General features: G+C 35.1%; 6 protein-coding genes across 6 annotated transcripts; 2 read left to right on the forward strand and 4 right to left on the reverse strand.

The window, feature by feature from the left end:
* Positions 1–106: 106 nt before the first annotated feature.
* On the reverse strand, positions 107–1,877 carry LOC147534869 (transmembrane family 220 helix protein). The gene is made up of 3 exons (XM_086645909.1): positions 1,606–1,877; positions 1,160–1,495; positions 107–468 (listed from the first exon to the last, which is right to left on the reverse strand). Exons 1-3 carry the CDS (start codon positions 1,694–1,696, stop codon positions 389–391), a joined length of 507 nt encoding a protein of 168 aa, XP_086502035.1. The 5' UTR covers positions 1,697–1,877; the 3' UTR covers positions 107–388.
* A 702-nt stretch (positions 1,878–2,579) lies between these two features.
* Positions 2,580–4,610, forward strand: LOC147534870 (Photosystem II reaction center PsbP family protein). Its single transcript, XM_086645908.1, has 3 exons — positions 2,580–2,990; positions 3,303–3,458; positions 4,228–4,610. Exons 1-3 carry the CDS (start codon positions 2,649–2,651, stop codon positions 4,480–4,482), a joined length of 753 nt encoding a protein of 250 aa, XP_086502034.1. The 5' UTR covers positions 2,580–2,648; the 3' UTR covers positions 4,483–4,610.
* Positions 4,512–13,731, reverse strand: LOC147534871 (zinc ion binding protein). Its single transcript, XM_086645905.1, has 7 exons — positions 11,721–13,731; positions 7,904–7,959; positions 6,818–7,090; positions 6,322–6,558; positions 5,851–5,970; positions 5,551–5,679; positions 4,512–4,808 (listed from the first exon to the last, which is right to left on the reverse strand). The coding sequence occupies exons 1-7, from the start codon at positions 13,543–13,545 to the stop codon at positions 4,788–4,790; spliced, it is 2,661 nt and encodes an 886-aa protein (XP_086502031.1). The 5' UTR covers positions 13,546–13,731; the 3' UTR covers positions 4,512–4,787.
* Positions 13,732–13,806: 75 nt separating this feature from the next.
* On the reverse strand, positions 13,807–15,336 carry LOC147534872 (lectin-like). The gene is made up of 3 exons (XM_086645907.1): positions 14,834–15,336; positions 14,463–14,590; positions 13,807–14,324 (listed from the first exon to the last, which is right to left on the reverse strand). Exons 1-3 carry the CDS (start codon positions 15,245–15,247, stop codon positions 13,913–13,915), a joined length of 954 nt encoding a protein of 317 aa, XP_086502033.1. The 5' UTR covers positions 15,248–15,336; the 3' UTR covers positions 13,807–13,912.
* Positions 15,337–17,745: 2,409 nt separating this feature from the next.
* Positions 17,746–20,645, forward strand: LOC147534873 (uncharacterized). The gene is made up of 2 exons (XM_086648445.1): positions 17,746–19,011; positions 20,079–20,645. Exons 1-2 carry the CDS (start codon positions 18,032–18,034, stop codon positions 20,149–20,151), a joined length of 1,053 nt encoding a protein of 350 aa, XP_086504571.1. The 5' UTR covers positions 17,746–18,031; the 3' UTR covers positions 20,152–20,645.
* A 178-nt stretch (positions 20,646–20,823) lies between these two features.
* LOC147534874 (uncharacterized) lies at positions 20,824–26,624 on the reverse strand. The gene is made up of 7 exons (XM_086648447.1): positions 26,282–26,624; positions 24,729–24,855; positions 23,613–23,774; positions 22,467–22,513; positions 21,745–21,895; positions 21,357–21,426; positions 20,824–21,278 (listed from the first exon to the last, which is right to left on the reverse strand). The coding sequence occupies exons 1-7, from the start codon at positions 26,486–26,488 to the stop codon at positions 21,224–21,226; spliced, it is 819 nt and encodes a 272-aa protein (XP_086504573.1). The 5' UTR covers positions 26,489–26,624; the 3' UTR covers positions 20,824–21,223.
* Positions 26,625–26,760: the final 136 nt, after the last annotated feature.

A 26,760-nucleotide genomic window follows, 5' to 3' on the forward strand; every position in this document is an offset into this window, starting at 1 on the left:
GGTGTATTCCGTTTTAGTACACAAGCATGATCTCCAGTACGCTTTCACTTTATGTTAATTTAGTTCGATACACATGGTTGATTAATGTGATAATTTGGAGGATCAATTCTAGCGAATCAGATAAGTCATTCATTTAGTATCACACTTTTTAGTGTCACAATTTATACATTGACCGTTGACGGTTCTAAAGTCCGTCAGTAAACTGCAAATCATTCACATTTAAATCTTTCGCAAGAAATATACTCCATATAATTTCCTTTTCGTTAAGAATACATTAGATTGTTTATTCAATGGAAACCTGATCATTACTCTACACCAACGATGGGTTAAGATTGTCTCTAAGCATGAAAATGTTGAGACTTTCACTTGCATTATATTCATCCATTCTTCACGTAGTTGCGTCTCCTTTTAGGAATACAAAGAAAACAAGGGAAATGCAATAGCTCACACTCGCCAGCAATGCCATACCTATTACAAATGTAAACAATTTATGAATCTTCAAGTTATTTTTTTGGATATATCTATGATTACAACTAGAATCATTCTGAAATCATTTTAGAAACTTTCGATGTAAATATAACGATATTTTGCGAAATGAATGTGAACAGTATAACTTGTCTAACCCTAAAAAAACTTATATACGAGGGGAAATTGGTTCAATTGTAACGGATTCAACCTAAAAAGTTTCTTTTGAATACACTAAAAAGTTCTTAACCAAGTGATGTTTAAGTGTCTAGCAAATCAAAGAGTAACTCTAGGCTTATGTGCGAACTTCACCACCCGATTATCAAACTAAACGAAGATTTTTTTCGTTAAGATTTGATTATGTTTGAAAATACGTCCAACACTTCACTCTAGTTTTTAGTAGTGGTGTCAACTGGACCCAACTACCCAGACAGTGTCTAAGAAGGCCCATGCCAGGCTTTGGGCCCATGGGGCCGGGATGGGCTGCAGGAGAGTTCCAAAAGGGGTGCGGCTAAAGACCCCGACCAAATTGTTGTAGACCCCATATTAAGCACAAATTGTGAGTGGTCCCATGTGCAATCCGAGGGCCTAAAACATTTTGGCAGGGGCCTTTAGCCCTCCCTTCCAAAAGAAACAATATACTACCACACCAAGAGGAGAGGTACAAGGGTTAAAAAGGTAAAGAGGCCCTTACCATAATCAACAAATCTTGGTGCAACTTTGACCTTCTTCCCTCCTACTCTCAATTTATTTAGATTTCCAGAAGCAATTAGTTGCAGAAACATGGCAATCACCACAAACCCACTTCCCATTTTTTCTCTAACTACTCTTTCACTCAAATCCATTGACCAAAATCCAGCTAACCCCTTTACATAATCTTCAATCACAACTTTCATAAACAAAAAAATTCCAAGTAAAAGATCCAATTTTGCTACTTTCCTGATTGTTTTTCTTATTGATTTGTAACTTTTGTTGTTCAAAATATTGACTAGAGAAGCAAGAGAATAGAGAGGAAACCACAAGTACCAATCTGATCAAAACAATCATCAAAATTGAAGGAAACAAAATTTTGTTAAAAGGGTGTCTGTCAACTACTCTATATAATAATGAAATCTTAGTATGAAATTGTAATTAATTTACCTGGGTCATTGAATTGAACTGATGCAGAGAAAGCAAAAAGAATAGCCATTAATAGAGAGCTTGAAGTCAATAGTGTTGATGGTCTTGCCATTTTTTCTTACAAATTTTTCTTCAATCTAAGGGAGTTTGTTGATACAATAGAGGTCAACGACCTTCTTTTTGGTTTAGTAGGTGGAAAGGGGTTTTCTTTATCTGAAGGGAGAAGAAGTTGAAAACCCAAATAAGTAACAAAAATGTAATATTATGTTGATTCCTAGTCCGTCCAGATGGACGTGAAAATTTAGAGAGAAAAACAAGATTTATTTTTGTCTCTAAATTTTGTCGCTACTTTAACTAGTGAAATTCTGTCAGATTAGAAGTTGAGCATATATTACCGTTGAATGATATGTAGGAGAGGAATGGAGGAAAATATCATACCTTCACATTTTTTTTAAGAGCCAATACTTCATAAAAAGTTCACAAAACTAAAATGAGATCTCCCAACATCGTTTTACAAATGTATGTTTTACAAATGTATTTAGACGGGGGCTAAAAAGACATGTTGGACAATCTAGGGGCTAAAATATCGACTTGATTACATTTGGAGGTTAAATAGGATTTAGTCCATTAATTTCAAGAAATTTTGCAAAAGTCCCTTATTAGTTTCAGTTAAAGAACACATGTCAGTTTCTTTTAGGCCTAGGCTATTTGTACAACTAAGCAAACTCGTGCAAACCAAAAACAAATATGTTCAAATTTATATAAAGTTTAAAAAAATGGGAGAATGTTCGACCGCAATCTAGGCCCAATCTAGGTCGGGGCATGTCTAAATCTCAGGCTGCCACATACCCTGGTCGGAATTGTGGTCGAGCATTCTGTAACTGTTGTTATTTGGTGAAAGCCTGTGTAAAAGTTACATAAGGAGCAGTGGGCCGAAAAATAAGAGGATTTGACTTAGGGGGTGTTAACTAAATTTACTTTTATTCATGGTGGTTGCCTTGTAAATTTTGCAATTTCAAGTGGTTGGATAGAACATCAGAAGAGAGAGAAAGAGAAAAGAATAGATGAGGATGGTGATGTTGTTTTCTCATCACCCAATCAGAATCCTAATTCCCAAAGCAACCACACTGGAAGTGGAAGCTCCTCCTCTTCCTTCTCCTCCTCAGATAAGAACAGAGAAACATAGCAAATGGAGAAGGAGAAGCATTTTTCTTCCTCTAATTCTCCTTCCAGCTGCTGTCCCAACCACCACCACCACCAACTCCCTCTCTTCTTCTTCAACAATACCCATTGCTTCTGCGGCCGAAGTAGAACTCCTTAACCAGCAACAACCCGTACTACATTTAGAGAGATACACCGACTCCGAAGAGGGCTTCACTCTCCTCAAGCCTTCTTCATGGATTAAGGTACTCTCTCTCTCTCTCTTTTCACATTGGGGTTCTGAACGAATTTTAGAATGTTTGTTTTTATCTGATTCGTGAAGTTTGACTCATCAGAATGTCTATGTCAACTGGCTATTTCTAACTCATTTGAAAAGTTAACTCTTGCTGATTTTGGGTTGAAAGACAATTAAAATTTTGACTCAGAAGCCTGAAATGACTTGAATCAGAATTTAAAATGTCTGACTCATCTGAATGACTATTTTAGCTGATTTGGGTTCCATTTGAGCTTAGATAATTCCAATTCAGAGAGTTAATGATGTGTTTTAGTTGTTTTAGGTTGAAAAGGCAGGGGCAACAGTTTTGTTTGAGGATGGGAACAAGAAAATTAACAATGTTGGTGTAGTAGTCTCTCCTGTTCGTCTCACTTCTTTAACAGAGTTTGGGACTCCCCAATTTGTAGCTGATAAGCTCATCCAGGCTGAAAAAAGAAAGGTTCCCCCTTCTCTCTCTCTCTCGAACAACTTATTTCTCTACTTCATCTCTTTCGTTGCAATAGTTTGTCATAGAAAGATTCAAGAGCTACTTGCACATAAGAAAAACGGTTTGCTGGGCATTCATTAAAATTGTTATGATCCAATTTTGAAAACGTCGCTTCATGCAGAAATATGAATGGTAGAGTTGATTTTGTTTGTAGATTATTTGGTTGACGATTTCAAAGAAAATGAATATCCAAACCAGCCAACCCTCCCAAGTTTAGGTTTTTCTTTTAAGAGGAACCACATTCCCCCTCAGAATGTGATTCCTTATACATTCTCTTGCACCAAACACTATTTTGGAATGTGAGGAATCACATTCCATTCCTTCAAACCAAATATCATATGTTTAGTCCGGAGAGTGTCGTTTCACTTGAGATAGCGAGAGAATGTAGCGCTCCTCTGCTTTCTGTTTAACTTAACATCCCCGTTATCATTTTTATCCGACTCATGTTAGCTTCCCTTAACACATCACAATCATCCCCTGTCAAACTAAGGCTCATCACCTTAGCTTGCAAGAGTTTTTTCTTGTGGAAACAATAAGACTCGAACCTTGTTCTCTCCGCTCACCAGTAGAGAAACATAAAATATTACCATTCAACTAAAGTGAGCTTCACATAGGACTTGGGCGGTTAGAATTCAGAGATTTACTTTCTATTTTTCTCCATTTATTTCAGATTATTTTGACAAAATCCGATCTTCTGATATATATAGTAATTTTTATCTAGGAAAGTACAAAGGATGCTCAAGTGATTGGAGTTGCAGAGAGATCAGGTCATGGAGGGTGTGAAGTGTATGAGTTCGAGTACATATTAGATAGTACCAGAGGAGGAATGAAGAGGATATTCTCAGCTGCATTTGTTGCTTCCAAGAAGCTCTATCTTCTCAATATTGTTTATTCTGACCCACCTGAAAATCCTTTAGATAAGAATACTAGAATGATATTAGAACAAGTTCTTCATTCTTTTGACACAGCTGAATAGTACTCAATATTGATACTTTCTATTCATTATTTGTTTAGGAAATCGAAATATTTACCTTGATATCAAAACCAACATTTTGTATACATTTTGTTCTTCGTTTATATTAGAATACATTAAAATTATGTACATACTCTGACACTCTAATATAGTGGTGTTTGTGTAGTTACCTACAATGTGTTCGATTTCTTGAACATCTTCGATTCTTCATTATGATGTGTATCTTCCAAGTTTTCTGCATTTTTATACCCAAACACAAACGCAGCAGCTAGGGCTAAGGCTTTACATCTTTAATCAGCTATCATCAATCAAGCTTCATAACTGTAAACCTGTACAATCACAGAAAATCAGAGTTTTAGCAGATGGGAATGACTTTTTCTTTTCTTTCAAACACTCTTTTACTTATGTTTATCTAGTTTAACCAAAGAAGTAATCGGCTTATGAACCATAGTCCCCAGGGTCAGGGCGGCCAGCGGTAAAACTGCACATACTATAATTTTCACCAAGAAGGTTAAACTTATTAATGGCCATTTCTGCATTGGGTTTTCGAGATATAGATGACTAAGCTCATAATGTAAATAACGAAAAAGATGGGATTCTTAGACCGGTCCATTCGGTTGTCAGATAGATACATTTCTGTGATGATTCAAATGGTCAAATGGAAGGAGAATATTATGATGTAAATTATGCTGGTCAAGGGTTATAATAGATAGACAAGCCTTTTATTAAGTTTCAGAAGTGCATGAAACGTCTGTCATTTATCTGCAGAATGATGTAATGGGTTCGTTTTGATATGACCTACTCGCATGTCTAAATGCACCATAACCAAATTTCATAAGGGTGTATTACAATCACTTAGAATCGTACTCAATGCATTGATGTCACAATTTGTAACTTTGATTTCAAATCATTGAGATAATAAAGAACTAGTCGATGAAAGTAAGTACGCAGGAAGATGTAGCATCAACTTCTAAGTAAGAGTCTTGAGGGAAAAGCATTTCTCAATTTCATATGGCAAACTAAATTCGAGATTTAGATAAATTATTATGTCATCTAACACTTTGAGCATACCTTGAGAACACTATCAGCAAAACCAACATAAAGCTTCCCTTCATTGTATAAGAGAGCAGTTACCACCGAATCACACGAAATTGACCCAATTTGTTTGACGTCTACATGAAGCTCATCTCTTGATACCTCCTGAACAAGAACAATTATCGATAATAGTGAGCAGAAACAACAATACACAAATAACAGTTGAAAGAAGAATGTTCAACTGAAATAACGACAAATATTTAAACATTCAACAACTTGAAAAACAAATTGTTCATAAACCTCAACAATGAAGCAAAATATTTAGATCAAACGAACCTGAATATTGATTGTCTTAGTCCAACCGCCCGTAAAGAGCCACTTTCCATTCAAATCAAGGGCGAGAATGGCTCCACTGTCAGGTTGCATAGATTTGGAGAGCACATCATTGCTCCATATCTTCGAGAAGCGAAAATAAGAAAAATACAAGATACATAATTAAACAAATAGGAATCCATAAATGAGTTACTTGTAAGAGTGGAAATGGAAAATGCAAACCTAAAAAAAACACACACTAAAGTTAAGTAGTCGAGATCACCCGCGATCGGCTACTTCCTCGAGGAACGGCTCAGGCTTAGTGTAGCCCAAGCTGATACTAGGACGATTACCAAGTAAGGGATATTTCTAGTGGCTAGCCGAGTTAAGCAAGGTCAATGTGATAGTTGAGTCAGCTAAATCAGCGAAGTCACTGGCCGTAACTTAGCTGTATCACTTCCACGAAAATAATGGAATGCTCGAAGACTCACAAACCTTAACAGATCCATTTTCATAAGCAGCAACAAGCATATCATCCTTTACTAAAAGTGATAGAACAGAGACCACAATTCCAGGAACATCATCACCCAATACAGTCAGAGGACTATGGTTGTTAAGAGACCATAGGCGAATTGTTCCATCCCAACTTCCACTGTATAGAACTCCATTCCCCACTGCAAGGGAAGATACCACTGATTTATGACCACTCATGGTGCATGTAAGGGTGTAATCCTGAAAAAGCATGAAAAACAGATCATTCAGCTTCTTTGTATCGAAAACTAGTTTTCGAGTTGGCACAATTAAGAGCTATCAAATACGTAAAGCATTTAATCAAGAATAAACTCGGTAATACGAACACACAACCACCTACAACTCGTCATGTATTAAAGCACCTTCAGGTTGGATAATCTCATAATGAAGATAACTGATAAACTGCGATATATTACTGATAAAGAAAATAGATCAAAATCAGATAGTATTTTATTCTTACTTGCAATGACCAAGCTTTTATGGACTTGTCTCCACTACCGGTATAAAGATGTTTGGTTCCAGAGACTGCCAAGGCATGAATACCACTATAACGCCAATCTTTAAGCTCAAACCACTTTTTTAATGGTTCTTGTCCAAGATGGATTCCAATTTGCCAGACAAAAATGCCACCTCCGCTATCACCACTTATGCATAAAGGTTTCTCTGCATCTACAAAGACAATAGCCATGACTCTGTTCTCGTGACCTTTGAGTGATTGCACATGAGAAAAGTTCTGCACAAGGTAATAACATAGTAAAAGGAAGAAGATACAAACAAAGCCATGTGCTTCAAAGAAATCTGAGCGGAAAAGAGAAAAGCAAGAAAGAAAACCAATTGAGACGACCAAAAAGTGCAACCATTGTTGTTATACTTTATCTGGCATTCATGATGATATACAATTTCAGCAGTTGACCGATCAATTTTCTCTAATTTGGACCAAAGGTTCCTCTAGTCCTACAGTCTTTCGGCCCAATGGTTTCCTAAGAGGCTACTATAGTGCACACTTTGAGCAAAATATAATAAAAAGATGCAATTTTGTTTGCTTGCATATAAGAGGGACTTACGTACATCCATCATTACCCTAGTTAAATTCTTAAATCACAGTTCTTCGTTTTATTTGTCCCGATGATACATCATTGACTGAGAGGTGGGACTTTGATCATTGACCTTTTTCCTTTTCATTATAAGCATAGTATATAGAGAGAGACACACTCACATACATTACAACTAGGTTGAGTGATCTAAACATCAATTGCAGCAGTGCTTATCTCAACTATAAAACGAGGTTGCCGAAATTTCATATGACATATAACTCGATAAAATGAGGTTGTATGACTTCTGTCATTCCTAAATGGTGTGTTTTGTGCCAAAAGAAGGGACGGATATGTCGAGAGCCATCTTGGTGAGTGTAATAAATCTTTTTGTATGTGGGAATTCAGACACATGGGTACTTAGCTTGGTGCATGTACATGGAAGTTGGTATGTGATTGAGAAGGCAAGAGCTAAAATTTTAAAAGCTTCAAATTCGATCTTATAAATTCAATACCTGCAAGGACCACACATGGATTGTTTTATCGAAGGAAGAGCTAAACAGAAAGCCTCCTACAAAAGGAAGAAAAACAAAACTTTAAAATGCAAAGTTATTAAACATGTAGCATGTAAAGACACTTTCCGCATATGAGCATGTGGGATGGCAATGAAAATATGCCAGATTTGCAATTTAAAAGTTTTCCTTTAAATCCTTCGTATCATCTCTTTCCGTTTGGCTATTCTAATGAATTGTTCACATTACATTTTTTTTAAATTGCATTTTCGAAAAGAACAATTGGAACATGAAAATCATTCTATCAATTTCAGTCTCTTACATGATTTCATATATGCTCAAAGTTCATACTTAGGCCACGGTTGATGACGCTCAAAGAGCTCGTCGAGTTGGCTTTGACAAACTTAGCTTACTTTCAGTGGTTCAATATCTCAAACTTTCTATTAAATATCATGTTAAAAGTATTCGTCTGCTACTCTATTAGAAATATAGTCCCACATTGTGTAATTGCTTAAACTTTTCTCTTGTACTACTCCTTATAAAGATCTTATGTAATAGCTATGAAAATCAATACAATTCTCTTTTCTTACATGGTATAAGAGCTTAGGTTTCTTTCTTGGGTAATAGTTAGTTGTCCATAGTCATCCGCTTTGCCGGCGGCGGTAGTCCCATTAATGGCTACCGTCCGCCGGTTTTTAGCTTTTGCTTCAAATTTAGTTTTTTTTTCAAATAAGAGTAGTTCTCTTCTATTATTCAAATCTAGTCATTATTCAATACTTTTCTCAGTAGTATTTGAAAATGATGAAGATTAACAAGTAGAAGAAAGATCAAAACAAGAGTGACTTGTTGAAGAAATCACATGATAATCTCTTAAATGATCTCAAGCAGTTCAAATGTCTCAAGTTCTCCACAACATGAAATCTATGTGCATCAATGGTCATTTACATGAAGCTCTATTTGAGATGTTCAAACCAAGAGAAATTGGAAAGCTATTAAAGAGGGGGGAAAAATAAGAATTCATGGATTTCTTTATTAGATTAGTTAGATACTCCATGTTTATCTTGAAAGGAGATTTATAGTTTTCCAATATTTGATTTGCCTAATGATGCACACAAAGTGCTCGATAGAATGTGTCAAAGAAATCATGCTTATTCTCTTAGATGGTTTTCTTTTGATGTTTTTTTTTAAACATGTTTGTGGGTTCGTTAATGGCAAAAGAGTTCATTCTCTTAGTTGATTTGCTCATACTTCTTATATCCAAGTGGAGAACTCTCAAACTATTGTTCCTTAGTTTCCATAAGATCAAATGAAGAGGAGATAAGAGAAAAGAGTATAAGGAAGAATTGAAGTGGGAAAGATCAATAATGGTGATTGCTAGTATTTGAAAAAGGATAAATTCAATAAGATCAAGGGTTTGCATTTTGTAGCATTGATGATGGAGTAATAATCATGTGTGAGAGCTATTAAAAACCAATGGAAGAAGAACTCCACACAAAACCTTGACAATGGTTTATAATTGTCAAATTTCTCTTTAAATAAAGAACACATTCATTCTCTTTAAATAGATAACACATTCATTCTCTTTAAATAGAGAACATACCTAGGCAATGGTGCCAACTTTTCTTCAAATGGAGAAAAGACAACAACATACCTAGACAATGGTGTCAACTTTTCTTCAAATGAAGAAAAGACAACAACAACAACATAGCAACCTCCCAATGATGTCTCTATATCAATAACAAGCCAAAATCTACTATTTGTTCTTAGCAAACTCATGAATTTTTCACTAGCAAAAGTCATTCGTTTGAAGGGGAATATTAGAATAGAGTTATATAGTCCCACATTGTCCAAATGTTTAAACTTCTCTCTTGTACTACTCTTTATAAAGATCTTATGTTATAGCTAGGAATATCAATTCAATCAATACAATTCTCTTTTCTTTCATGTAAGAAAAGATAATTGTAATGATTTGTACTGATTTTCATAGCTATTACATAAGATCTTTATAAGGAATAGTACAAGAGAAAAGTTTAAGCAATTGTACAATGTGGGACTATATTTCTAATATTCCCCCTCAAACGAATGACTTTTGTTAGTGAAAAATTCACGAGTTTGCTAAACAAATTTGTAGATTTTGACTTGATTTTGATATAGAGGCATCATTGTGAGGTTGCTATGTTGTTGTGTGTTGTTGTTGTGTTTTCTTTTCTCCATGTGAAGAAAAATTGGCACCATTGCCAGGTTTTGTTGTTGTTGTTGATTTTCTTTTCTCCGTTTGAAGAAAAGTTGGCACCATTGCCATGTTTTGTTGATGTTGTTGATTTTCTTTTCTCCATTTGAAGAAAAGTTGGCACCATTGTCAGGTATTGACAATTACTAACCATTGTCCGGTTGACAATTACTAACCATTGCCCGGTTGACAATTACTAACCATTGCCCGGTTTTGGAGATCTTCCTACCTTGGTTTTTAATAGCCCTCACACATGATTATTACTCCAACATCATCAATGCAATTCAAGCCTTTGATCTACTTGATTTTATGTGTTGTTAAACATAAACACTAGCAATCATCGTTCTTGACCTTCCCACTTCTATTCTTCATTTATACTCTTTCTCTTATCTCCTCTTCGTTTGATCTTATAGAAAAACTAATGGAACCAAGTAGATTACTAAAGGAACAAACATTTGAGTGTTCTCATCTTGGATATAAGAAGTATGAGCAAATAAACTAAGAGGATGAATTCGCTTGCCATTAACAGACCCACAAATATGTTTACAAAAACATCAAAAGAAAACCCTCTATGAGAATAAGCATCATTTCTTTCACACATTCTATCAAACATGTGGTGTGCATCATTTAGTAGATCAAAATTTTGGACAACTATAAGTATAGTTTCAAGATAAACATGGGGTAAATAACTAGTTTAAGAAAAACCCACGTAATCTTTCCCCCTCTCAAATATCTTTCCAATTCCTCACATCTCAAATAAACCTTCATTTAAATGACCATTAATCCACATAGATTTCATGTTGTGGAGAACTTGAGGCATGTGAGATCTTTTGATTTCTTCAACGAATCACTCTTGTTTTGATTTTTCTTCTTGTTAATCTTCATCATTTTCAAATACTATTGAGAAAAGCATTGAATAATGACTAGATTTGAACAATAGAAGGGAACTACTCTTATTGGAAAAAAATACCAAACTTGAAGCGAAAACTAAAAATCAACGAAAGTCCGGCGGACTGTAGCCATTAATGGACTACCGCCGGCGGCAAAGCGGAAGACTTAACTATTCCCAAGAAAGAAAAACTAGGCTCTTATACCATGAAACAAAAGAGAATTGTATTGATTGAATTGATATTCCTAGCTATACATAAGATCTTTATAAAGAGTAGTACAAGAGAGAAGTTTAAACATTTGGACAATGTGGGACTATATAACTCTATTCTAATATACTCTATTTCCACTTGACCTATATGAGACGATCAGACAAAAATATCATATGTCGTTCATGAGCAAGTGTCTTCAATTCAAACCCATAAAACTAAATTGTATGATTGGTTTGAAGATTGTAATAAAATTCGGGCATTGCATATGTTACGACTGGCATGCTTTCGACATGAGTACTTGTCTACGGGAGTCAAGTTTTCACTTGTCTTTTCTACAAGTAGCAGTAGAGTCTGACATGAGTTTATATCGTCAGGCCAGGCTTCATTTAGAAAAAAGATAATTTTGAATGGTTTGGTCAATCGATTCATTTATTTAGGATGGAAATCATTACATCCCTAAGCCACACTCAGTATTTCGAGTAACTCATACCTCCAACAGCCAATCCTGTGATGCAATCAAGATGATTCTGCAGGTTGATGGATTTAAGTTTCCCGGAAAGCAGACCGTCAATGGCATCTCTGACATGACCTGAATCTGCTCCAACGTGATCACTCTCTTGCAATTCATGACCATTCTGCCCTTCTGACTTTCTAGCAATTTCTTTACGTGGGTCACAAAGGTAACTAAGAATTAGACAATGAAAATCATCTGTATCTGTTTCTATAGCATTTAGGCTAACCAAAATATCAGTATTGGATTTGATTATCAATCCTCTAATGCACCTCAATAAATCAGTAACATGAGGGCGAGTTCCTGGATCAAAATCTAAGCATTTACAGAGAATGTGATGCAAGGACGCAAATTCTGTACCCAATAAGTACCTTAATTCATCACTCACTCTATTCACCCAATTATTGTAGAGTTCCAAGAGGTCATCACACTTTTCTTGATTCGAGCTCGGAAGAAAGTGATACAATAAACAGGATAAACCTTCACTAAATGAATCTCCCAGAAGAAGCAAGATCAGTATACAAGCCAAGGACCAAATATCGGTTCCATACCCAACCACATATCCTAAACTATCACTGTCAGAGGCAGTACCCTTGCCGTGATACAGCCGAAATAGTACCTCCGGACTAACAAATGCTTGGGTCTGCAATAAAAGACTATTGCTATAACTTGCTTCTTCTTCTCTATCTAACTCATCACTTGTTCCTTTATGAATATAAGCATCAATTTCTGCAATAGAGTTTCTAATTCTTCTTCCTAACACCAATACATGATTTGGGTCAACAAAAATGTGACCTAAATCATTAACAGTGAAGCAAGACAATGCTAAACAACCACAAACCAATCCTTCCGAATGTAAACCGATTAATCCTTCACATAAATCCACACCCACCAATGCAAAATTAGACATCTTGAAGTTGTTGATCTTCGATTCCTTGGTAGGCTCATTATCCCCATAAGCGATGGCCTCTTCGTTTTCATCATCTTCTTTGATGATAAAATGTCTCAACTCCCCATTCAACAACTTCTTATGATCAAAACGTTGGCAAACAAGAAAAACAGAACCATCTTTCGGATTCATCCAAAACCCATAAACCTTACAGACTCTGGACTGTCTAAAAGATGAAAACCCATTCAAAATCAATCTCAATTCAGTTCTCTCTTCCTCTCTCAATCTATTTAAAGCTTCCATTACTCTAGCAGTATAACTAAGATTAAAAACAACTTTAGAATCATCACCATTATCAATCTTATTCAAAGAAGTAGTAACAACATGAAGAAGACTAACCATTTGAATTCCTCTGAAACCCCAACCTTGAAGAAGAGGATGAATGATCTCAGAATTAACCCTTGATTCATATAATACAGAAAACAAATCCTCACAAGAACCATCACTAGTTGTTTGATTGATGGAAAGCAAGTCCATGGGTAGGATCCAATTTTTCCAATTGTTGTAAAATTCTTCATCAGGAGAAAACCCAGAAAGGAAATCATGGTGAGGTTGTTTTAGGTGTTTGGGGTAAGATGAATTAGTGGGTTTAGGGTTTTGTTGAAATTGGGACATGAAGCTGAGAAGAGCAATGTTTTTGGGGAGGGAAGATGGGCCTTGAGGTGGAGGAGGGAAGGAGATGAGTTGAGTACAGGAAGGGCAACGAATGGTGTTTGGGAAGGGATGAGGAAGACGAGAAAGGCAAGATTGACATACTGAGTGTCCGCAGGAAAGTACACGAGGAATTGTTTCTTCTTCTTCTTCTCCGGTAAAGATTTGTAGACAAACTGGACATTCCGGCAACTCCATCTCCATTTCTGGTCTTGTCTTATATTTTTGAGAGTTGACACACAAACAAATATTCTCAAAATGTTAAAGTTATGTTTGGTACACGAGAATGAAATGGGATATGAAATAGGGTATATGTCCAAAAGTAAACCAACCCCTCACACTGCTACGAAAAACACCATCGGACTGAAAAGTAGCACGATCTAATTCGCAAATAAGTGGGTGTGGTGGAAATTTTACCATATAGTAAATGAAACTATTACAGTTATTAGAAAACTGATCACACGATTTCAGATTATTGGGGAGATTTATTATTCTCTCATTCATTCTTTTAGATATTCAAGATACATTTATGAACTCGACCCTTTTACTTGAACATGAAAATAAAACTAAATTATTTCTTGGGTCGAATAATAACACCTTTCATAACAAGGCCTCGCTTCCATTTCCCACCTTCATATTCAAACATGGAGAACTGAATTTCCCTCTTATTTTGTGGAGGTTGTGGTAGTGCCGTCGATAATGGTGGTGTTTCAAATTCTCCGACCGGAAGTTCTATCCACTGCATCTTAGGCTTGTCTTCTAGGTTTTCTTTGTGGTGTTGTTGTTGTGGGTATGTTGTTGTTTCATATGGAAGTTGAAGTTTGAGATTCACAGGGACGGCCCATCCATAAGCTTGACGTGTGATCATCACCACAAATACAACTTCGTACTTAACTCCAGGGGAAAGATATGTTATGTCAAACTTTCCATGAATTTCCAACCAACAGACATTCCTTAGCTCTGAAACTTCAACCATCACTTCACTGTTTTCATATTATAACCATAGAACCAATTTATTAGCTAACAATTCTACTTATTATTATGTTAAAACGATTTTTTTCGTGTATTTCATAGTAGTAACATACATGTAAATACATATGGCACATAGGGATACGCTTTACCTTGTTGAAGATGGTTGTGTGATTGTAAACCAACGCCAGTAACGCTCGTCTTCTCCCCAAGTGATTGCTAGACTCCGCGGGAATAACATGAAACAATTATGGTCGGAGCCCATCTCAATCCAGTATTTCTGCAAGTACTTACTAGTTAATCAGTAAAATTACGAGAGTAGTTTCACATAGATTAACGAGAGTCTCGTAATAAAGTAACTAAAGATGAAGTATTTTTCATTCACTGTCGATTGGTTTTAGGTTAGAAACTCAAAACTTGGTATAAATTAACGAAAGTAAACAAGAAAAACGAAAAAAGAATCTTTGTTAGTAGTTTAGAAGTACTTTTTTTTTTTTTGATGAAAGAGTTTAGAAGTACTTGCCATGGTCTTTTGGTTTAAGAAGACCCCCGAGTGAAGACATTCCAAAAGCTTCTGATTATCTTTTAAGTTTAGGTGGCCTTTGTCATCTGCATCTTTTATTATGCATTCATAGTTATGCGGAAGCCTTTCTTGCTGCTTACTATTAGTTACGGGCGTAGTCGACGACAACGAAGCTAGCTTAACGGGTCGTTTCTCTTCTCTAGTTATGGGGGTGTTCGACGATGAAACCAGTATAACGGGTCGTTTCTCTTCTCTAGTTTGCGCAAGCCCTTGTTCTTTTCTAGGTGTTGCAATATCCATGGAATTAAGAGCAATTGGGTTATCTTTCTTGACATCATTAACCTTTGGTACATGAGTATCACTTGGGTGATCATCTTTTAGTACTTGAGAGTCTTGTGATACACTTGCCCCCATTTTATGCTACTAATGTTTGCAGATAGGATATGGAAAGCTAGCTAAATGATGATATTCATTTCTTCTTGATATTAATTCTTTTTATAGCTATAGCTAGCTTGATATTGATGTTTATTAGCTAGCATCCTGTCCGAAAGGGGCGAATCTTGTGAAATAACATATTCTTTTAGTAGATCTACTTTTTGTAGGTCACTAGTTTGATTCTTATGGAGATTAGCACTTAACCTTTAACCTTCACCATTTTGTAGAATAACGGGACGTTGAATTTAGTAAAGATAATTCGTTTTTTCCTGATTACTCTAAAGATCAAATTATAAAGTTTTTTTTATTCTCCATTCGAAGATGAAAGAAGGGAAAAGCAGATGTTGTTTCCTTTGTTATCTTACTTTATTCGATTCTGTAATGATAACGCTATTGGAGAATGGTATTCCCATTTTTTCAACCCATTCCATTACAAGTTTTGTTAAATCTTGTCATGTATTTCTTAAACTGAGGTGACAACTGACAAATTGTTAAATGTTGTCATGTATTTCTTAAATTTAAGTGACAAAAACGAGAAGAATACAATATTTGTTGGGAGTTAGAGAAGGTATTCCCATCTTTTCAAGATCATTACATAACAAATGTTGTTATTTTTCTTTTTTTGTTAAGAGAACAAATGTTGTTATTGCTTGTCATATATTTTTTAAACTAAGGCGACAAAAACGAGGACAATATAATATTTGTTCAGGGGGATTGGGTCCTTATCAGAAAAAAATGACAAATATTTTCAATGTAATTCTCAATTAATGAAGTGCCATATACTTTTAAACGATTTTTTCTGAGTCAAATGGAACAAGTCCAACCAAGTCCATAATACAATAGAAGAAAGAGTCAAAACCAAATTGAGGTATTGGTGAAGAATTTCTTCTCAATCCCCAAATTGTGCAAATCTTTACACTTTTCGTAACCCAAGGATCCTGTTTTTGACCACCATTTCTCTGTTTTATAGCGTGAGGATTGAGATTTCTAGAAGGAAAAACAATGAGAATGTAGAGAGAGAGAGAGAGGGGGTCATTGGAAGTGTGGGCAACAAGTCTTTTGCATCACAACAAATTAAAAAGTAAAAGATAGAACACTCTCATAAAAAAAAAAAAAGTAAAAGCTAGAACACAAAAAAATAAAAAATAATTAATTTCATTCTACAAAACAACATTAACTAGACCCCACCAAATTTAATTTGGCTTTGTTTTGGTGTAATTTAATGGATAGCTCAATCTAAATTGGTCAATAACGTTTAGCCCAACACTTTTTTCAAGGAGAGGATAATTATAAAACTCAAAATTTGGGGATAATAAGAAATTAGGTCAAATCTGAATGATATTGTAAAAAACACTCATTTTATAAAAATACAATTTTACCCTTGAATTGAAATTTTCAGCCCAAATCAACGTGAAAAACATTTTTGAAAATTTCTGAACAAATCTCAGTTTGCTCTCAACAATTTTGTATTTGCTCTCGATAATTTTGTAAATGTGTAAACAAATTCGTTTTTGTTCAAAAATTGTTTTCCAAAAATACTTTGCGTTCTTTTTTTTCATTTGACAAACACATTGACTGACACTGACATTTTATAACAAGTCACGACAAATATATATGTTGTTAACAACATAATGATATATGTTGTCAACATTTTATAACAAGTCATGACATTATTGTATATGTTGTCAACATTATATGCAAGTCATGACATTATTGTATATGTTGCCAACATAGAAGTGTAAAAATGGGATTATAGAAAAACAGGGTTGTCTTGTTAAAAAATTGAGTTTTTTTTTTTTTTTGCAATATTATTTCTGGGTGGGTTTTTTTTCGTATTTGGGCCCAGATTTTGGACTTCGCTTACATTCTTTCTTTTTTAAGGCCTTTTTTGTGAAGTTGCATAAAGTTTGATGACAGAAAAATAAAATGAAAAAACAAAACCAAAAAATCAAAAGCTGATGAGAGAAAGAAAGAAGGGAGAATAAATTGGTTGCTAACGCAGCTCCTTCAAAAGCAAAAGGTTTTGAAGACTAGAACATTTTTTTGCTTTTTTTTTTTTTTTTGGTGTTTGGAAATTGACTACGATCGGCATTACAATGGTATTGATACATTAAATGTGTGATAAACACAATAACCACCTAATTCAAACTCTTATGAGAACGGTCTAGAGGCCAACTAAATTATAGGTTGGCTAAAATACAAACCCAAATTTAATAAACCATGATCTCCACCTATTCTGGAAATCGAACCCGATACTTCTAGAATTTTGGAATTTATGTCACATTATCCACCACTTGGACTACCAAAGGTTGAAACATCTTTTGCTTTTAGTTAGTCGAAGGAACATATACGCAATAAATGGTGGTAGGTAGTATGTCTATGTCTATCTATAGAAATTCCATTTTCATGGAAGAAAGAGTTCAAATATTTTAAGTTGTTTTTCGAAAATAAATAAATAAACACATACCAACAAACACGTCATGACCTTCATCACTTTCATCCCCCCAACCTTCTCCTCTAGAAGTTCTTGACTTCCAAGTCTCTCTCTTTCTCTCTCTCTCTTCATTTAGAGCCCACACATTGATATAGATGACACCAAATACATAATATAATGAAATGAAATCATGAATGACCAACTACTAAATCCTTCTTAAACATCCCACAATTTCCACAACCCACAATTTCACTTTTCTATTCTCATTGACATTCACCACTTCTTTTCCTCTCCCATACAATTATTAGCTGCTTCTCCCCATACCAACCATGGTCGATCTTTGGGCTCGACGAGGCCAAAGACCTGCCCGTAATCATCATCATTACCAACATAGCGCATCTTCTGATAATCTTCTAGCATCGACAACAAGAACAAAAACATCTTCGACCTCGTCAAGTTATAGTAGCAAACAGACAGATGAATCATTTGGCACAGATAGAAATCAACAAAATATTGAACTCAGACCTTCACGGATGGATGATTATGGTGGTGCCAATGATAAAGACGACGACGAGGATGGTGCTACATCTCCACCTTTGTGGAAAAGTACTAGTAGATCTATCTCTTTACCGTTACAGCACCATCCTCGTCCAGGTTACAACAATAGCTCTGTACTTTCTCCAACGTCTCGGTCTCAAGAGATTGCTAGAGGTCGAAAAGAACTAATGGAGATGATTAGAAACATGCCGGAGAGTTCATATGAACTCTCTTTGAAAGATCTAATTGAGCAGAAGGAATCAATGACAACGGCAGTAGATGATGATAATGAACAAGAAGATGAGTATCAGAGAGACTCATTATCAAGCAGTAGTAATAATAACAATAGTTTTAGTACTTCATCTGTGATTTCGTCAAGAGAGATGATAAATTATGATACGAATAAGATTCGGGTATTGAAGAGAAACAAAAGCTTAGATTCTAATAAGAACACTGGACCTTTTCTTCTCAAGATGTTCTTACCTTTCTCAAGTTTTGAGTCAAATAACAAGAAGAAGCAGAGCAACGGCAAGAAGATGAACAAAAACAGGAATTCTACTACTAGTCCTACTAATAGCTTCAAAAAGGGTACTTATTATGCAAAAGTATCGCCGAAGCCATCTCCACAATTAATGGAGGGTAAGAGAAGCAGTGGTTCTGTAGATAAAGACTGGTGGAAGAAGAGATTTTCAGTTGCAGGACAGGTCGGAGATGATGGACTAGAAAGCATCGGTGAAGGTAGTGGCAGCAGCAATAGCAGCAATGGTAGCCGGTAAGGATCTTACTTTTCATTTTTACTCCCAGTTTATTTCTCTAGCTAAGTTATATTAACGTAATCTAATCGAAATTTCCAAACGACATATAGCCCATTGACCTTCTGCTACAAAATTCTTTAATATATCCTGTTTAGAGCAACCGATAATAATATTTATGCATTATTGCTTAGGTATATACATTATCTAATTCTATTATCTAATAATTAAAGGAATATATTAGGAAATAAACTATTATTGTTAATCCCTATCATTAGTTGGTTGAAACAATTGACATGTTATGAAGTTAGGGCATATGGTTGAAACAAAAGAATGGAATGACATTCTCAGAATGGAAAACAAAAACCCACACCTACCTTGGGTTTTCTATTCCCCATTTTCACATAATCCCATTCCCTGAATTTCTGGTCTCAAAGACCGACACGCAAAACTTTACTGTTTACATCATAAACATCACTTTCACATATAACTTCATACGCAAATGCACATGAGCAAGCCCAACGTTTAAAAGCGCATAAGATGCGTGCGCCTCAAGGTAAAATATAGGTTTACCGTATCAAAACTTACGCCTCGGTTTTGTAGTAACTTTCTCTGTTTTTCTTTTACTTCTAGAGGTAGTCAAAAGGGTAGAAGTGACCAGAAGCATTCATATCCTATAACCTTAAAAAGATAAAATTTTCTGTAGTTTACAAACAAATTCAATAAAGTATACTATTAATAGAATAAACTATTATTACTCTATTAAAATGTGTGAAATTGAAATTACGCCTCTTTACCGCCTCGAGGCACCGCCTTGCATTATCAAAGAAAACCGCACCGAGGCATAAAAGCACCTTTTTTAACATTGTGCATACCCATGTGCTAAAAATATATATATATATATATATATATATATATATATCCAATATTTGAGGATCGAAAAAATAAAACTTGAATGCTCCTTTTATTATTCAATTATGAAGCATACATTATATACAAAAGTGAATGCATGGAGAATACCTTATCAGATGATATTATTCTAGCTATGTTTACTTGCAATTGAAAACGAATTATTTATGTGTTGCAGGAAAATGGGTGGTTTCCTAAGTGGCTGCTGGTCCTTCAAAACCAAGAAAACGAGAACCATAACATTGAAATGAATCTAGTGCATCGACCTCACTTCATATGTCGTAAATATACCAATATATTGTTTCAGTAGCTCGCATCGAGCCGATATGCATCCATATCCAGTGTTCAATACTAGGTCGAACATAACATCTACTAATGCAGCTAGTCATTGTGAAAAAAGACTTGCAAATAGAAGTGACTACGTGAAGTTAAATACTACACCAAAAGTTGCAGGAAGATGATAGTAGTATATGTATATTACTACAATTTTTTGTGATACATTCTAGTTTTCTTACTATTTTTTTTTTCTTCTAACGTTTTCCTCGTTTCCTAGTAGTAATTTTGTTTCTGGTGATCATGGATATCTGCAGTTTAGGCATTTGGTATTTATTCAGATGTGTATGTTTGAGATGAATCTGTTTTACACAAATGACAGTAACCTAGAGTTGTACATTAAGATCCTAAGACAATTGTTCGAAGTAATACCCAAGATATACATAATAAATCTTATACTATACCTATTAAAGTGTTTGCAATTGCAAGTGTCAAAGACTCAGAGTATCCTAAGTGTGTCCAGGATACATAAATATCGAGAACTACAACCATTAGTTTGAATTGCTACGTTCTTTTCACCTATAATCAGTCGGAGAATCCCCAAACTGTCCCACTACCTTATACAAGTTTCTTCTCTAGCATTCGTGCAGTAATTGAAACAAATCTTTTCCTCAAAATCAAATACAAATAATACTCATAAACAAGATTCATCATCTTCACAACAAAAATTCCAAACTAGTATTCGAAACAAATGTATGTAAATCATCAGAATCAATCATATGATATTGTGTTCTATTTTTCATAATCCAACACATTAACAGCATTGTATGCAGGTCCTATAGTAAAATACTAAAATCTGAAATGAATTGCATCGATAAATGGCAAAGATCCATGTAATGTACTCTAAGCTAATTACATGTGTGGGTCAGAGTAAATTGAGCATTCGTCTTTACTATTTCATTAGTTCTTTCTATGGTTGTTGTAAGTCGTATACTTCTTTGTTTCGCCTTTCCTTTGCACAAAAGAGAGAGAGTTTAGAAATCAAAACCTTTAATTACTACCACCATCCTCCGTATCATCCAAAACGACTCCTCTTACGTTTGCCCTGCGAATGTGGTGCTAAAAGATGAAGAAAGCAGAGAGCAAAATTAAGTTCATCATGAATAATCAAAAGTTAAATTACCTGCGATATGCAGGCACAACTCGCTGACTGAATTTTGTGCAGACAGGAGGAGCTTCAATGGGTGGATTCCCTGCACGAGGAAGTATGAAATCAATAAGTTCACAATTAACAATTTATTTTCTCTCTCTACTAATGGTAAACTGAGAAATATCTTAGGATTTTACTGGCTGTGAGAGAGGAGGAAATTTCAAAGTGAAAGATTGATAAGGAGGGAAGATATGGAAATATAAAAGCAAAATTGATTTTCAATTATTGCCGCAAAGCTTTTGTTTAAGTAGAAAAGTTAGATTTGGTTCGACTGAAAATACCATGCAAGATTGAATAAAACAACAAAAAAAAACGAAGTTCTTAACCGACAAGATTTATAGGACAACCTAAAAGCACTCACGCGAAGAATCAAGTGATTCAGAAGTTGGTAAAACGTCCAAGCTATCAATAGGAATGGCAAAAGGCAATGCTTTAGTCGACATGTTAGATGATCGTCTTTTCTTGGAAAAGAAAGCTGCATCAAGTTGATTTTGAATGGTTTCATTCTTCTCCTGAATGATGGAAAGAACAAATTAGGTCTTCTGTCAGCTTCCAAACAAACTTCCAATGATCTTTGAAACCATATATAATTAGCCACCTATAAATTTCTACTTATATTTCCTTCACGATGAAACTACAGCAAATCAAAGTAACAAATCAAGCTAATGATGGAAAGAACAAATTAGGTCTTCATATTGTGCCAAGAAAAAAATCTTAATGCTCCATCCGCTTATGCCCAGATCAAAGGAACGAGAATGACATAAGCTAATTGGTTAGACATTATACAGTACCATTTAAGGAACAAGAATGACAATTCCTTCATTATTAGCATGTGAAGATCAGCTGGAAGATTTAGATAAAGAAATTTCAGTAATCGAACCAAGTACACTCACTCCAGGCTACTATTCTTCTGCACCAATCACAATTTTCGAAGCAGGGCGTTATTATGTATTTACAATAGTAAGGGCCTTATGGTCATTTTACTTGTCGATAAATAAAAAGTTATCAAGAATATGTACACATGTATACAAGTTTGTATTTAACTAAAATTCATGATAGGATCATAGTAAGAAGTGAATGGACCTTTTCAGCAGATAGCCGTTCCGTCAACTGATAGCAACGCTCTTGCTCTGTAACAAATATAAGAAGACAATCAGTGGATTCTCCCAGTAGAATACGTAGAGGGAGAGAAGAAGTATACACAAAAAAATATTTACACGTGAATGCAGTGGAAGGTAATGGACCTATGGGCAGAAAGTTATGAGCCCAAAGAAGGTTAGTACATCCAACACTAAGTTCTAGAAATGAAATCAACCAAAACTTAGTACATTAACATTACTGACCACCAGACAGCATAGTGATAACGTAGCACTGTATCTGAAAGACACAAGAAACTACTTCTCAAATGAGCAAGTAGAAAGGATAAAAGTTCCCTTCAGAAGGGGGTGAAGAAAATGATGTAACACAGACTCTTTGTTTTAGTATTTTTCACCATGCTGAGTCCTTGCACACTGGGACAATCATGTGGACACTCAGGCACCTTCACCAAACACTTCTTGCTTTTCCATATAATAATGAGATTTTGTATTTAGATACTGTTTTCACTTGCACAATGCCGCTAAAGACCATACATACAGTCGAGGTTATTGTCTATTGTGTATCACTAAAACAATATTTGATCCAAGAGTTAGAGAAAAAGTGTAAGTAAAAAGTAAAGGACCACAACCGTAAGACAGAAAAATATTGCCTAGCCTTTATGGCTTTTCCTACTCATATGAAACACCTCTAATTCGTGGCGAGTACCAAAACCTTGTTCACGTATCAATGTTATACAGAATTAAAGATATAACTTCTGTACATAGTAGCAGATATTTCTCTCAAGTCTCAACTACTCCTTTAACTTTTGAATAATCTTTTACGAGTAAATATAATCTCCTTTCCTTAGGCTAAGCGACATAGAATTGTAATCACAAAACTCAGTTTCCACCGCCAACTGTACCACAAACACACTCCTATGGTAGGAAACACAACAAGATAACAAATAATCGGAAACAATCTTCTGATGAAAGATGAAGGTGATAAGCAAACACAACAAAATTTAGTGTAGGAATAAGCTATAAGACATAATTCTGGCAAGAGTCGGCAAATACAAGAACAAATATATAAATACAAAGTAAATTTCCTCCTAGTCATACAACAAAAAGAAGCAACAGTGCAAGATTAACCAACCTCGTACAACTAAGGCATGATTGCTTTTAAATGCTTTAAAGAGCTCCATAGATAGATTCGCTATGGCATCATTGGCAGATGAGTTCGTAAGTCTCTGAAGAGATATAGTAACACGAGGCATGCCCCTGGACTTTTGAGCAATCAACTTAGCAAAAGTGATACCTGAAAGTTGAAACACAGCCGGAAGATAACTTTGTCATGAGGGCTATGCACTAGAATATTGAGAATTGTGTGATAACTGATAACATGAGACAAAGAATATGATGTGTGATTTCTCTGATTTAAATGCAGAAGAAGCTAATTCTCATTCAATTTTAACAAAATAAGATATTCTAGTGACTAAATGATGGTGTCTCAATTATCCAGTCACTAACTGACGCCATAGAAAGAACCCTCTCTCTGTAAGAAGTTATGAAATTTTTCCACTCAAACCACAAGTAAAACGACATCGCTAAATAATTTCTAATGTACAAACACAGACTAAATTACCCAGGTTACATAAAACTAGTAAGCAAAGAGTTTCTGAATGGAAATTATATCAACAAGCCGCATCATTGTTGAGTTAATATCCACTGTATGGTTTTTCCAAGATTTGCCACTATCAGGTATCAGCGATCAGCCATTCAACATACAAATGATACAATTGAAAGAAGTTACTATGTACATCGTAGAAACAGAAATCTGCTATACTTTTCAACAATGAATTGAACTTATAATCAGTACTGCAGTTATCAACTGAAATATTTTAGTACTGCTGTTCACAATTTAAAAATTAACTAAAATAAAGGGGCAAGAACTCAAGAAGTTGATTAGAACGATTTAATGATATAAGAAATTCTGCATATAAGCTTGTTGCAAGAGCAAGAAGAACATCAAACCATATGCACTGTTCTGGTTTAATGATATCGTCTGTGCTACTTTCATGTCCACTGGGTTTAACAATGTCACATTTATGGCTTCAAGTACTGACATTTTTATTGCCAAAAGCAGCCATTGTCAATTTATTCACTATATTTCTCAAATGCAGAGTTGAATTAGAATGGTAAATTAAGCAGAGTGCTACTGCCTCCTCAATCAAACCTCACAATTGACTAGCTAAAAGAGTAGGCAACTAACCATGATCATCAGCAGATCCTTTGGTCGCTTGTCCTTCTATGACAAGCTTTACTTCTTCGGACTTAAATGATGCTGTGAGGTAATCAACAAACTCATACCATGAACCACTAAGTCCGATTTCGTCTCTCTGCTCATAAAAGTATCAATAGTAAGAAGCGGATGCTATGGCGCAGTAAAATTAGGGATGGTACTGAATTTCAACCGCAAGAATTTTACTTTGGGTTCAACACACATGAGATTTCATTAGATATCTGTTTTTTATTATTTCCACCTAAATGACAGAAATAATAAAATATTTCGACCATAAATATGAGAACTCCTTGTGAATTTTTGCATATTGCAAACAAAAAATAACATGGCTGCTCTTTACATAATAGAAAATGGACCAAGTATTGATGCTTACCCTTGCATGTGAAGTCCATACGGGATGACCCTAAGTATGAAAGTTAAGGAGGGTGATCTTCTGTTTATACTCTTCTTAAGTACATGAGGATCATCCTCAATTGAAATGAAGTAATATGACCATCATTTGCATAACATTTTACAATTTCTGTAAGTTTGTAATCATATCCACGCTATTTTTTATTCTCTTTCAATTTATACTGAAATCTACCTTGAGTCCTTGACTAAAAGTTTAAAACTATAAGAATCATCCCCATATATGATATATCTCTCAGCATAAGAGAGAACAAACATGCACTATATATTTTACCTCGTATTATTTATTCTAATCAAGATTATCTCCATGTCTTCATCAATATAAAGAGTGTGAGAATAGTCCCACATTGGACAATGGGATTCTAGTAACCAAGAATATAAGGCCAAGGTCCTCTCCACTCATTGCCAATTGGTTTTGAGTTGGATGGCCACAAACTTAACAAAGAGAAACTCTAATCGAGCAATTGAGCTTAACTTCGTTTCCCACTTGACATGCAAATCAAAATGACACTTCGATTTTAAGTGGGAAACAATATATGCAACACCATTTCGACCAGAATAGCATTTCCAGAACACAAACATCTAATGTCGTGCACGGGGTCTTGCTCCATTGGAAGTGCACCCCTTCGAAACCCCAGAGGTCATAGTATCGATTTTGGTTGGGGGTGTAAATCCATCAATAATTGGTTTGTGTGATTATGAGCATTTTCCATCTTTATGATGTATCTAAGCCATTTTATGCATGATGTCTTCTAATGTACTCATGTAATCCTTTAATTTCAGAAAAAGAAAAAGCATCGAATGCCAATCTTAACACATTGATAAGACTAACATCTTTATAAGTAGAAACTGATAAGAACTCTCCCTCAGTAAAACTTGTGCAATTCTTATTTCAAAATCTCATTCAAAAACAAAGTCAAGCTAAAAACGTTAACAAAAAACTCAAATCTCAATCTCACATTGGTATATAGAACTATGTGTTTATTCTACAATGTACGACCTACTTCAAGCTAGGGTTTATCATAACAAAGTCACAGATTCATAGCATTTGGGTAATACTAATAATGCAAAGAAAAATGAATTGAAAAAACAAGAAAAAGAGATTAAAAAATTACCAAGTCTTCAAGTTGGATAATCGACCGAGTGGATTCCCAAGAGTAAGAATGAAAATCAGTGACATGGATTCTAAGTATGGAAGCATCTAAAGCATGAACATGAAAGATAAAGGGAAGCAGCGAAGAAGAATTAATGGAGTTATTCTCTTCCCATTCTGCATTAATTCTTCCAAATATCTGTTCAAAATCTTCAAACCCTTTTCCCATTACTAACAAACAGATAAGTTAGTGAGAGAAAATGATTTTCCAGAAGAAACGACTTGAAGAAAAAATAAAGAGTGGGAATTGAAGAAAAAGTAAAGAGTCAGAGTGGAATTTATAGTAAGTAAGGTGGTCTTCTTCCGTTAGGAACTGGAGGACGAACGGGAAAGGCCCAAACCGGTCACGTTCACTAGACCCGGTTAAGGCCCACGAACATCCGAAGCCCGAGAGTGGATAGCGTCCGCTTGAGCCGCTTCGATTAGTGAGCCGAGTCTTGC

The sequence above is a fragment of the Eschscholzia californica genome, unplaced genomic scaffold (assembly GCF_041429995.1).
Source record: "Eschscholzia californica isolate CP2 unplaced genomic scaffold, dmEscCali1.0.p SCAF_6, whole genome shotgun sequence".
In the NCBI taxonomy this organism is placed as follows: Eukaryota; Viridiplantae; Streptophyta; class Magnoliopsida; order Ranunculales; family Papaveraceae; genus Eschscholzia; species Eschscholzia californica.